Source organism: Triticum urartu, chromosome 7A (assembly GCF_056163025.1).
Source record: "Triticum urartu cultivar PI428250 chromosome 7A, HENAU_Tu73, whole genome shotgun sequence".
In the NCBI taxonomy this organism is placed as follows: Eukaryota; Viridiplantae; Streptophyta; class Magnoliopsida; order Poales; family Poaceae; genus Triticum; species Triticum urartu.
The window spans coordinates 289604221-289616276 of NC_141879.1; the positions used below are offsets into that span (position 1 = coordinate 289604221).

At 49.8% G+C, this 12056-nt stretch overlaps 2 protein-coding genes across 2 annotated transcripts; one reads left to right on the forward strand and one right to left on the reverse strand.

Annotated features, from left to right (window-relative positions):
* Nucleotides 1–1287: 1287 nt before the first annotated feature.
* LOC125520125 (la-related protein 6B) lies at nucleotides 1288–5667 on the forward strand. Its single transcript, XM_048684948.2, has 10 exons — nucleotides 1288–1682; nucleotides 2844–2925; nucleotides 3439–3530; nucleotides 3862–3933; nucleotides 4006–4085; nucleotides 4154–4241; nucleotides 4425–4472; nucleotides 4551–4619; nucleotides 4986–5078; nucleotides 5158–5667. Exons 1-10 carry the CDS (start codon nucleotides 1386–1388, stop codon nucleotides 5419–5421), a joined length of 1185 nt encoding a protein of 394 aa, XP_048540905.1. The 5' UTR covers nucleotides 1288–1385; the 3' UTR covers nucleotides 5422–5667.
* LOC125520126 (uncharacterized) lies at nucleotides 5613–7586 on the reverse strand. Its single transcript, XM_048684949.2, has 4 exons — nucleotides 6986–7586; nucleotides 6688–6763; nucleotides 6458–6587; nucleotides 5613–6355 (listed from the first exon to the last, which is right to left on the reverse strand). The coding sequence occupies exons 1-4, from the start codon at nucleotides 7158–7160 to the stop codon at nucleotides 5729–5731; spliced, it is 1008 nt and encodes a 335-aa protein (XP_048540906.1). The 5' UTR covers nucleotides 7161–7586; the 3' UTR covers nucleotides 5613–5728.
* Between the last annotated feature and the right edge of the window lie 4470 nt (nucleotides 7587–12056).

Here is a 12056-nt window from a genome sequence, read left to right on the forward strand (position 1 = left end):
GGACAGCATCTGCCGCCGACATCTGTATCCGTAGGTGGGGCAATCGACCATGTGTAACCCTAGGTACCCCCAGCGTCTATATAAGCTGAGGGGTCTAGTATATAGAGACCACAATCACAATTATAACCACCTAGCATTAGGGTTAGAACACAACTTACGATCTCGAGGTAGATCAAGCTTGTACTCGATACATCATCATCAATACAATCAAAGCAGGACGTAGGGTATTACCTCTTTGAGAGGGCCCAAACCTGGGTAAATACTGTCCCCTTTGTCTCATGTTACCCATAGATTCAAGATCCATAGCTCTGGACCCCCAAACCCGAGGTCTGCCGGTTTTAGTATCGACAAGTAGGTGCGTCGGTGGGACCGAGTTTGATATTTAGGGTTTTAACGGAATGGAATGTGGGAAAGTGGCTGAGGGTTTTGGAGCAATATCTTCAAGCACTTGAGCAACTAAGTCATGATCAAAAACTCATTCCCTTTTAATAGTATTGGCTTTCCTATGAACTCAATGTGATCTTGGATCACTTAACCAAAAATAAAGAGTCTTGGAGCTTTTACCAATATGTTTCCATAGCATTTTGATGGGTCCACATCCACATGTCCTTGCCATGCCAACACTGAACTTTTCCTGAAATCTATCTTTGAGTAGGCATTAGTCAATGCCATATATGTTGTTATTATTAATTACCAAAACCATCCGGAGATTAGTTGCACTTTCAAAAGTCAACACCCTTCTTCTCGCCGCCTAGTTCTGCTCACCATCGGTGTTGTGGTTCTCGTCGTCGTCAGTGAACGTATAGACCACCTCCCGATTCACCACCATCTGCTGGGTAGATACCCGGCGCCCACAACCCTCATCGGTCAATCCTTCGACATATCGACGTCGGTGAGCACCGCACCGCCGAACCATTCGTCATTCTCTCTTCATCTCTTTTAGTGTGAGACATGTTGGCATGGATATTTATTTTCCAAGTCAACCCTGCAAGTGCTAGGTTTTCTGTCAAAAACAGGGTTAAACAAGAATCAGTGCGATCTGTTACGCCCGCACCAAACTCAAAATATACCGGCACCAATTCTTTAACCTACCCCAAATGTATTATCTTGCAATTAACTGCATCGTAACTACATCTCAGCATTATTTGTGAAGAGCATGAAGAAAATCCGAGATATTTTGAGACGATTTACTATGTTTGTTTGTGCCCTAACTCACCCTAAGCTACTACTTTTCCCTTTTTTTTTCTCCTTTGTTTTGGTGGTGTGGCCGCCTTTTGTATTAGTGTTGGCCTCCTCCTCCCTGCTCTCTCTTCCTTGTACCTGAAGCGGAGGCAAATTGAGACGAGACGAAACCCTCCTCCCCTTCCCTCCCCACTCCAATCTCCATGGCTCAAGACGAGGTCCCGGAGTCCTCTTCCCCCTCTTCGGCGGCGGCTGGCCGCCTGAACGCCGCCGCGCCGGAGTTCACCCCCCGATCCGCCGCCCCGCACCAAGCCCATCCCCATCGCCGCGGGCCCCACCATCACCACCACCACCACCACCACCAGCCGCATCACCAGCACCAGCACCAGTACCGCCACCAGCACCACCACCAGGGAGAGGATGAGGGGGATGCCGCGGCGGTGGTGGATAACGCTCAGCTCGTCCTGCCCGAGGAGCTCGCTCGCCGGGTCGTCAAGCAGGTAGACTCTTTTCTTTTTTCAGTCGATTGCTGCGATATCCACTGCGTTGCTACGAAACCTAAAAAAAGTGTTCCCTTTGGCCAAAAAAAGAATGAGGTTTAGATGGGGGTTTTGTTGAGACGTGGAGATGGCCTCTGATTTGATTATTCGCTTGCTGCTCCATAACTTCATCACACATCGATCATAGTACCATGCGTTGGCAAATTTAGTTTTTTGGTGTTCAAATATGTTGGCAATAGAGATGACCGTGGGACGTCAGGGCATGGCTTTCTTGAATATTTGTATACGGTTAAGCGCATCCTCTCATCATTTATCTGATGTGTTCTCCCAGTGTTATGCTTCTGAACTATGACATGGATAACCAATCTGGCTTTACAGATTTGTGGTAGTGAGATTGTACTCTGGTGTAGTATGCATTAATAAGTACTAAATGATGGACCTGAGAGAGGTGGGTGGGGTTAGATATAAGATGATATCTGTTGAGCAATGGTATTTTTGTAAGCGGCAACTCATAGATCTGCAACTTTTTTTCCCGGGAGAATACTAGATATTCTGGATAAAAATGGCACGAATTGCCTTGTTATGTGGTATTTTGGGGTTAGGGTTAAGTGACAGGAGTGGAGCGGCATGGATATAAGAGAGATAAATAAGATTTGCGTGTATGTCAAGTCATCAATATTTGGCAGATATGTGATCCTCCATTCAGTTTATCAGTTACCGATTGGTTAGAGTCGTAGAGAAAATACGACAAATTTATACAATGTTATCTTTCTGTAGTATTGCAACCGTTGTATTGCATGCGTCATAGGCAGTATGTTTCACCTTTTGAGGGTAATATGGTTGAATAGGGAAAGCATGTAACTCCTTCAATTTTGTGGTGTTCCCTACTTTTTATGTGGGAGCAAATAAAATAATCATCATAATATAATACACAAGAAAAAAATGGTCTTTTGTTTTTCGTTATTATAATCTGCACCCTTTCTGTTTTTATTCGATACATTTTCTCAGATAGTTGAAATTGACTCTGTGTACTAGCTTTACCTTTTTACTACTTCCTTTTTAGTTATTTATTAATATAATTAAACTTTCATCAGTTGCTTGATATGCATCTTTATAACTGTGTATCCATTGGATACTGTAATGGTTTTGGAAACGTGACAGGTGGAATTTTACTTCAGTGATGTCAATCTAGCTACAACTGACCATCTGATGAAGTATATTACTAAAGATCCAGATGGATTTGGTGAGTTTAACCTGTTAAATTTGAATAAAGCTCTTGATCATTCTGTTTACTCTCATGTATGTTTCTTTCATCTGACGTTTGCTGGCCAAAATCAATTAAAATTTAGCAATAGAAGTAGGCACAAATATGATGATAAAAATCTTACAAAGTGCTGATATAGCCATAATTTTCTTCTTGGGTATTTTCTGTTATACTAATAAGTTAAGTAATAAGTTGTGCTCAGTTTGTGGTACTACCTCTGGCAGGTAATCTTCTACTATATGTAAGCTACAGATTATTGACACATTCGAAAATGGAAAAAATGTTGCTTTGACACTTTGAAATATGAAATGTGCTTGCATTATTGATGCTACGCATCATTAATTCATTACGGGGAGCTGCATACCATTCTTTGTGTGCTTTTTTCCATTTGGGTTTTATTTTGCCGGATAACAGTTGATACTTCTCCAATATCAGCGAGCAGTTTACAAAAAAAATCGAAACTGTTTTCACTATTTTCTTTTGTCTTAACAGTGCCGATGACAGTGGTTGCATCCTTCAGGAAGATTCGAGAGTTAATTGATAGATCCTTGTTGCCTGGTGCATTACGTACATCAACAGAGCTGGTAAGTATCTCAACCAAATCGTCATATTTACCTGTTTACACTTTTCTTTTGGATATGCATATTCTTTCCGCTATTGACAGCGCAAGTAATTTGCTTGCATATACTTTATATTGCTGCTTAATCAAGATATGTGCTAGTTAGATCTGGGAGGTGACTGCCTCAGCTCATCCATGCAGTGATAAAGCAAAAAAAAGTGTCTAGGAACCTGTACCATCCTACTGAAAGAGCTATCCTGTGATATCATGCATCCGCACTCTTGTTCAATTTTCCCCTGATCCAAACACAAGAAATGATAGTCTGTGTGGTTCTTTACTTTCTTTATCATTTATAGGTAGTTTCAGATGACGGGAAGATGGTTAGGCGACGAGTGCCCTTCTCTGATGTGGATGCTGAAGAAGTTCAGGTTAGCATATAATCCGTGGAATCTTCTATTTGCTATGTCATGCTTCTGAAACTTACCTATTTCTGTACTCAGTCTCGAATTATTGTTGCTGAAAAATTACCTGAGGATCATCGCTATCAGAATCTTATGAGGATTTTCTCAACTGTTGGGAGGTATGGATGTCTGTTACCATGATTAACTATGGGTGCAATGTTGAAGACTAATATTATCTATATTGCAGTGTGAAATCAATACGTACTTGCTATCCACAAGGGATCGATATTTCTGCCGGCAAATCATCAAGGATTGAGATGCTTTTTGCTAATAAGGTCTGTATATGTGTCAGCGCTGTCTAGGGTTCGGGTATTACAATATGATCTATCTACCTCTATATGAATACTAAATGTTGATGAGTCATATCATAGCTTCTTCCAAAGCAATGTATCTGTTGTTCGTAAGATATTTTCACACCTGTTTGTGCCAATGTTGTTTCTATTTTGCTGTGCTTGCAGCTGCATGCTTTTGTGGAGTATGGAACTGTTGAAGATGCTGAAAAGGCGGTATGTCATCTTGACTGCTATCCGTCCGTCCTTTGGCACTTGTCTAGCATATAAAAGAAGAATCTTTTCTGTTTACAGGTTGCCGAGTTTAGTGGCGGCAGAAACTGGAGGGATGGGCCTAGAGTTCGTTCGCTGCTTGGTTGCCTGGTACCTTAATGAATCCTGACCAATTCAATGTCTTTTTTTATTGGTCATTTCATGTTTTATGCAGAATTGGAAGTAATCATGGATTGATTGTGAGCATGCACACAAAACTGTCCTATGTGTTCCTCGTCTGTCTTACTATTCTGGCTAGATCTATTTGTCATTAGCATCTGGAATATCGGTTATCCACTTGCATCATGCTTGGTGTAGCTATTATATTTGACTGATGAGTGTAAGCCTGCTTAGTGAAGATTACGTTTAAAGGACAGACTGTTCCCACAAGACTTGTTTAATATCACTGTTATATCAAATGCTTCATTGTAGAAGATGCTTTTCTTTTTCACATTTAATTTTGTTACTGGCCACTAGAAACATGGGATTGGTCAAGGAAGAAAAGGTGGAGATGAGGAGGCTGCGGATGAAGATGATCCTGAAGAGTATGAAGCAGAAGATGCTTCTCAGGTATCTATCATGTACTACAGCATACTGATGCATCAGAAACTTTAAGAATGGATTGTCTAATGGGGTGTTTCTTATATAGGGTGAGGATGGTTTCTATGACAAAGCTGGAATGAGGCAAGGGAGGGGCCGAGGACGTGGGGGAAGAGGCCGTGGCCGGGGCCAGTACCATGGCCAGAGTCGGGACGGCGGACATCCAATCGGCACTCCTCCATCAAATCACAGTGCTGAGCATCCGGTGGTGTCCAAGCCGCCTCCTGGTCCGCGTATGCCGGACGGCACAAAAGGATTTGCCATGGGGCGAGGGAAGCCCCAGGTCAGCCCCGCAGTGCTGTCTGATGCTTAGTGGTACCCTGTTGCCCTGTTGTCGGGAGGGGTTGGCAGAACGGCGCTTATATGATGACCCATTTTGATGTGATCCCATGAAGAGGAAGGATAGTAATACCCTGATACATGCGTCAGTATACTGCATTGCTGCTGGTCCATGGACCTGTCTTTTGGTCTCTGAATTTCCTAGTTGAAAGTACAAATTCATACTTGACTCAACAAATCAACAGAAAGAAGTCTTCAGTGGGAGGAGCAAATTTTTATAGTTGTTCGAATCGTCGCTTTTGCAAACATATATACTACATGTCAACTGATAGGTTTGTTCTTCACTGGTCTGCAAACTTTGGTCTCCGCTCGTTCTTGCCATCTGTTCTTCGCATTCCCTTTGCTGGTGCGGTCTTGCTGGTGCTGGCACGGCCACTGCTGTTGCAAACAGGCTCGCTGCCGGTGCCGGCCACAGCCTTGCCCTTGGCTGGTAAAGCATTCTTCCTGGCATCTACCTGCAGCTCCTTGGAAGCTCTTGCCGCAGAAGACGGTGGCCTCCTCGCCTTCGCGCTCTCGACTTTGGTGTCCACGCCCAATGGTGGAGCTGTCGCCACTGCCGTTGCTGATGCCCTGCGCCGTGCGAAAATAGACCCAGTCGTGAGCAGATTCTTGGGCGCCGTGTAAGGGGCTTCTCCTGGCGTCTCCACCGTGTTGGTTGTACTTGCACTGCTGCTGCTGCTGTCCTGGCTTGCATTTGCGTAGTACGTGTGCGAGTGTTCCTTGCCTGAGTTGCTGCTTGTGCCAGTATTGGCTTTGGCATCTGATTTCTGCTGCCTGTTGGGCAGAGTAGCGTAAGCTGAAGCTGGTCTCCTGTCGGTCGTGCAAGGCTGGCTCTTGGCAGAGTTGCTTGACGAAGAACCTGCCGGAGTCTTGGCTGATGTTTTGGTCGCCTCAGTCTTGCCAATGAACTGCCCTAGCCAAGATTTCGAAAAATCGTTCAACTCCAAACCCAGTTTGCATAGGATGATGAATAAATGTGCAAAACAAAGGAGGTTTAGCGATTAGCATACCCTTGAAGCTGAAGGTTTGACAGGTTGCGTGATCGGGATGGGTGTCACCTTAGGGGCAACCACCGTTTCGGAGGAGCTGGCTTCCATCTTGAGGGAAGGAAACATTGGTGCAACCGGAGGGGTCTTGGGCCTGAAATCACATGTACTCCCTCTAATGTAAGAACCAATTCTAGCAGTGCTAGGGCCAAATGAACCTACTACCAGTTGTCTCAAAAAAAAAATGAACCTACCAGTCATAGTCGTGCTTCTCGATGATCGGCATGAGGAGATCTCTCTTCCCCGAGGGAGGCTTGGACATGTGACCACCTAGTTAGCACACAGACGATGCAGTGAGCTTTACTCAGAAATCTAAGTAGCATATGGTTTTCAAGGAAAATCGTTCCTGGTGACCAGGTGAAATGGCCATGACCCATGAAGATGGAAATATTGGTTCGGTGCACGTATAAGTTAACGTACGTATGGGATTCTTGTTTGTTCCAAAAAAAAAAAAAGTTAAGTGCAAGGACGAGAGAGAGAGATAGATGTCACCTTGGATGGCGTCGAACTCCACGGAGTAGATCGGCTCCAGGAGGTTCACATCCGTATCTTCCTCATGCTTGTACAGCTCCCGGAAGAAAACTATGCTCTCGTCCTTGTCCTTCTGAACCGCGGACGGGGCCTTCTTGCTCTTGCCCATCCCCGCGATCCTCCTCATGCGGTTCATCTTCTTCAAGGAACAAAGCTATGCTTGCTTGTTGTTGCGAGGACCGGAAAGATGAGAGGTATCAGGTATGGGGATTTTGACATTGTAGCCTTGTAGGGTTGCATCATGAATACTGGCCGCAAGACTTCCAAATCTGCCGGCGATTCTAAAGCGACCGCTGGAATTGTTTGGAGACAGGGCATGTTAATATTGTTAAACTACTAGTTGGTGAAAGGGATGGGGTCGATGCAACCAAATGGTGGGATGATTGATTGATTCAACAGGCATAAGCATTGGCATCGTTTGTTTCTTCGGTTGTGCTCTAGTGTTACAGTCCTTTTTCTTGTCCTCCCCTTGTGCTCGTCATTTCTAGTTTTATTATGGTTCTCTTCTCATATGTTTATACTTTTCATAATATTCATGAGTTTTAAGTTTAGTTAGGGTATATCAAACATGAATCCCACACCCTATGATGCTTTTGGATATGTGGATTTTTTTGTCAGGATGTACTAATGCAATGGAGCATCCCCCGCTCCGCTAGGTTTCCCTCCCCCGCCGTCGCCGGCCGCCGGGCGCGCGGCTCCCGGCCCGCCGCGCTCCCCTCCCCCTCCCTCCCTCTCCTCCCCTCCCGCGGCACACCCGCGCGCGCCCGGGGGGCCCCCTGTGGCCGCGGCTCTCGGCCCCGCCTCCCTCCCCTCCCCCCGCCGTCACCGGCGAGCTCCGTCGGGCAAAAGCCTGGGGGGTGGGCGCGGTGGCGGCGGGGCCCTCCTTCCCCGTATGCTTGTGGGCGCCGGCACGGGGCGGCCCCTTCGAGCGACGACGCTGGACGTCCGCGGGATCCAGCGACGCGGCGGCGGTTTCACGGGGCGACGGGGTGGCCTGCTGATGGCGGCGCTCCGGCGACCCTCGTTCTGCGCGCGGCGGGGCGGCTGCGGTGCTCCCGTCTCGGGAGGTGGCACGCGACCGGTCTCTTGCCGGATCTGGCTTCGGGGGCCGGCCGGTGGCGCCTGGCTCCGGTGGTGCGTGCCTGGCGGCTCCGGCGTTTGGAGCTCGCCGGGCGACGTGGGTAGGGCAGCGGTCGGGCGTGGCTGCTGCTCCGACCGGGGGTGCGGCGTGGGTAGGTCTCGGTGGTGGCCTACCGGGGTCGTGGCGGCTTCACGGTGGCTCGATGGATCTGCCCGCGGCAACGGCCGGCTTCTCCGGCGTCGGTTTGTCTGCGTTCGGGCCGTCTCGACCTTCACCCCGTCTCCTCGTCGCCCGTCCGCTTCTCCCATCAAAGGGTTGGTCCTCTCCCAGTTGCGGTCCACCGCTCGTCTCGCGCCCGATGCCGCGGGACAGAGCTCGTCTCGCGCATGATGCGGCAGGACCGAGCTCGTCTCGTGCACGGTGCAGCAGGACTAACCTCGTCCCCCTCTCGTTGCTGCAGGACCGAGCTCGTCTCGCACTTGGGGCAGTAGGATGGGTCGGTGGATGCCAGTTCTGGCCGACCTATTGGGTCTCGACGCTGGGGGTGCCCAGGGGCACGAAAGGTGGGACCTTTCCGCTCGTCTCTTTTGTTGGGGTGCGGCAGGTCTCGGGTGAGGTGGTGTCGAGGTCTTGGATGCTGGGGCGGCGGCCCTGGTGGTGGTTGCGTGGTGCTCTTGGGTAGAGCCTGTGCATTGGTGCTGCCTGGGCACCATGGTCGTGTGGGAGGCGTGGTTGCCGGGGTGTGGCGTTCGGTGGCGGTGAATGTTGGCCAAGGTGAAAACCTGCTCTATTTTCGGACGGACCGGCGGCGGCGAAGATCGTTTCCTTCTTGAAGGCGTCGTCGCGGCTCTCATTGCCCGTCATGCGGCTCCGGGGGGAACTCTGATCCTTGGATCGGGTGGTGACGGTGCTCCGGCGTCGTATCCTTCCTGAAGGCGCCGCCTTGGAGCGCATGGTTCGTCATATGTAGGTTCATCTCTTCGGGGCGGTAGTGCTAGGAGTGGTGTTGCTGCGCTCAGCGCCTATGTATCATGTCTTGGGTGTGTGTGTGTTGCGGTGGCGTGGCGTGTGGTTGTACTGGATGCTTGTGGTTTGGTGCTTTATATATAAAGCGGGGTGAAAGCCTTTTTCGGTAATGCAATGGAGCTGATACAGCGAATGGTAGGGGATATTCATAGAAGTTTTACGTTTTTTTTCCAGGGTCAACACTGAGTGATTGGTTTCACTTTTCAATGTTCCAGCAAGTTTTCAATGTGTATTTTTTAATCGGCGTCTAACGGTCTAAATCTATCATGACTCCCGTGTCACTGCCGGTAGCGGCCCGGGAGAAAACCCTAGCCACCGCCAAACACCACCCCCACTCCCTCTAACCTCCCTCGCAGCCGCTGGAGGGCGCTAGCCGGTAAAGCCCACACAGCGCACGGTCCCTCCTCTGCATCTCACTGGGCGCACAAGCGGCGTAGGGGCGACTCCGCGAGGCGGCATCAGGCTCATGTGAAGGACAAGGGCTGCATGGTGGGGCAGAGGGTGATAGTTGCATATCTGCCGTTCTTGCCCAAATGGGCGTGTGATGGCGGCTACGGATTTGTGGCGGCGGTGGCTGGTGGCATGCTGGTTTGATCTAGGTCCTAGCGAGCCGGCAGTCGCGACATGTAGCGGTGGTGTGGTTCTGTCTTGACCAGCATGTCGTGCACAGATCCGCAGCGTCTGAAAAGGTCTGGAAGGTTCTAGAAGGTTCCTGACGGGTCAAGGCCACGCCACCTTGGGCCCAAGTTGGTTGGACCATAGAGTCCATGGGTGGTAAGGCACCTTCGAGAGGATTCCTCCAAGATGGGGACTACTAGAGTGCCCAATCCAGGGAGGACTCCTCCTCCTTGGGTCGGCCAACCCCTTGGGCCTCCACCTATAAATAGGTCATTGTTCAAGAAGGCGCTATTAGGCGCTTGCCTAGGCGCGCTTAAGCGCTGGGCGTTGTCATAACGCCTCGCTTTGGCCCTAGGCGCTCAAAAAAGCGGCCGGCGAGGTTCTCCGGCGAGGAATCATGTTTCTCAGGCGAGAAATCAATCTCCCATGCGAGGATTTGACCTCCCCTGTGAGGATTCATCCTTGCTGGCGAGGATTCAACCACTCCTGCGAGGGATCGAGCTTCTCCGGCGAGATATCGAGGGAGGGGTAGAGGAAGTGGGAGAGAGGCAGAAGGGAGAGAGGACGAGGGGAAGAGGCGGTGTGAGGAGGAAACCTAGCTTTCTGTGGACTGTGCACATACTAGAGGTTTAGTAGGAGAATAGGAAGATGGGCATGTGGTTTAATGGGCTGGGCCAGCCCATCTAGCTTATTTCTTCAAGCTACAGCACTAACGCCTAATTGCGCCTAATTTTGCCTAAGCTAGAAAAGCGCAAGTAGGTCGCCAGACGCATAATTAATGCCTAGCGATTTCTTGAACTTTGAAATAGGTGGGAGGGGCGCACCAAAGGCACCACAAGCCCCACGGCTCCCCATCTCTACTTACCCCGTGCCCCGTTTCTCCTCGGTCTAGATTTATTCTAGTTCAGAGCACTGCTAGGCTACCCCTCTCTAGTTTTTTCGATGGTTCTTCGTTTCGGACAGCGAAGCTCTATTGAACCACTACTTCCGTATGTGCTGATACCGTAGATACTAGATCAGTGAACTAATTTGAAGAAGAAATTCTCGCGGTTAGGAGGTTTAATCCTAGTTGTGGGAATCTGCATCTACACGCTTCGCCAACTCTCCTCTCTGCTACGTTTTGTTGGTGAGCAATCTAATCTAGATCTAAATCTCACATGCATCTTCATAGTACATGATTTGTCGGCTCAGATTTATTTTTTCTACTATATTTCCCAACAAAGTGCACGATCCTAAGAAGCACAATTTCAATCTTCAATTAGCAGCATTCATGCCAATGCTAAGCCAGTCTCAATAATCCGGATAGACTCAAAGAACTAAATGATTGCCAACAATTAACATACTTGCTCATCATCATTAGGAGTCAAGCAGCTAGTGCCAAAATACGTATAGTTTGGTAGTGTTATGATCGGCATAGGGGCTTAGCCCAATGGGTTATGACCCAAGTATCTTAATTAGGGGCTTAGCCCAATTATCTTATCATATTAGGATCGTTTGCTTAGGAGTCAAGTAAACCTCTCTATATAAGGAGAGGAGATGTATCAATCTAATCAAGAAAGAAGCAATCAATATTTGCTTGGCTTCTCTTAGAGAGCGGGGAGACCTAAACCCTAGCCGCCTCCTGCTTTCGCCGCCGTTGCTCCCGTCGCAAGGACGACGCCATGTCGCCGGCCGCCGCGCATCAACCCTCGCCCTTCCCCCTCCTTCCTGTACAACCTACGCCCTAAATCCGGTAAGGCCCTAACTCCTACCAATTTGGTATCCAGAGACTTGGGTCCGATCATGTCTTCGTCAACATCATCGCCACCGCTGACCGTCTTCATCTCCGCGCCGATGACGTCCGCCCCGATGACCATCGCCGGGGCCTCCACGCTGTCGGGCCCGGTCACCACCGCGGACTCTTCACCGTCCCCGGCCCCCATCACTTCCGCACCTCCAACGACTGCCGTCTTCACGCCGGAACAGGTCACCAATACCTTGCGGGATCTCGTGACGGCCGTCCAGGGACTCCTTCTGAACCAGTACCAACCGTACATGGCCGGGTCGTACGCACCTTTGTCGGCTGCGCCGATCGCCGCCTACGGCCACCCCATGCTGCCATGGCCGTCCCAGGGCGCGCTTGCCTACAGCGGGCAGCCGCTGCTGCCGTTCCAGGCGGGCTCCCCCGCGCTGTCGTGGCCGTCCCAGGGCGCGCCTGCCTACAGCGGGCAGCTGCTGCTGCCGTTCCAGGCGGGCCCCCACGCTGCCGTGGCCGGCCCAGGGCACGTCGGCCTGCACCGGGCTGCCGCTGCTGCCGTTCCAGGCAGG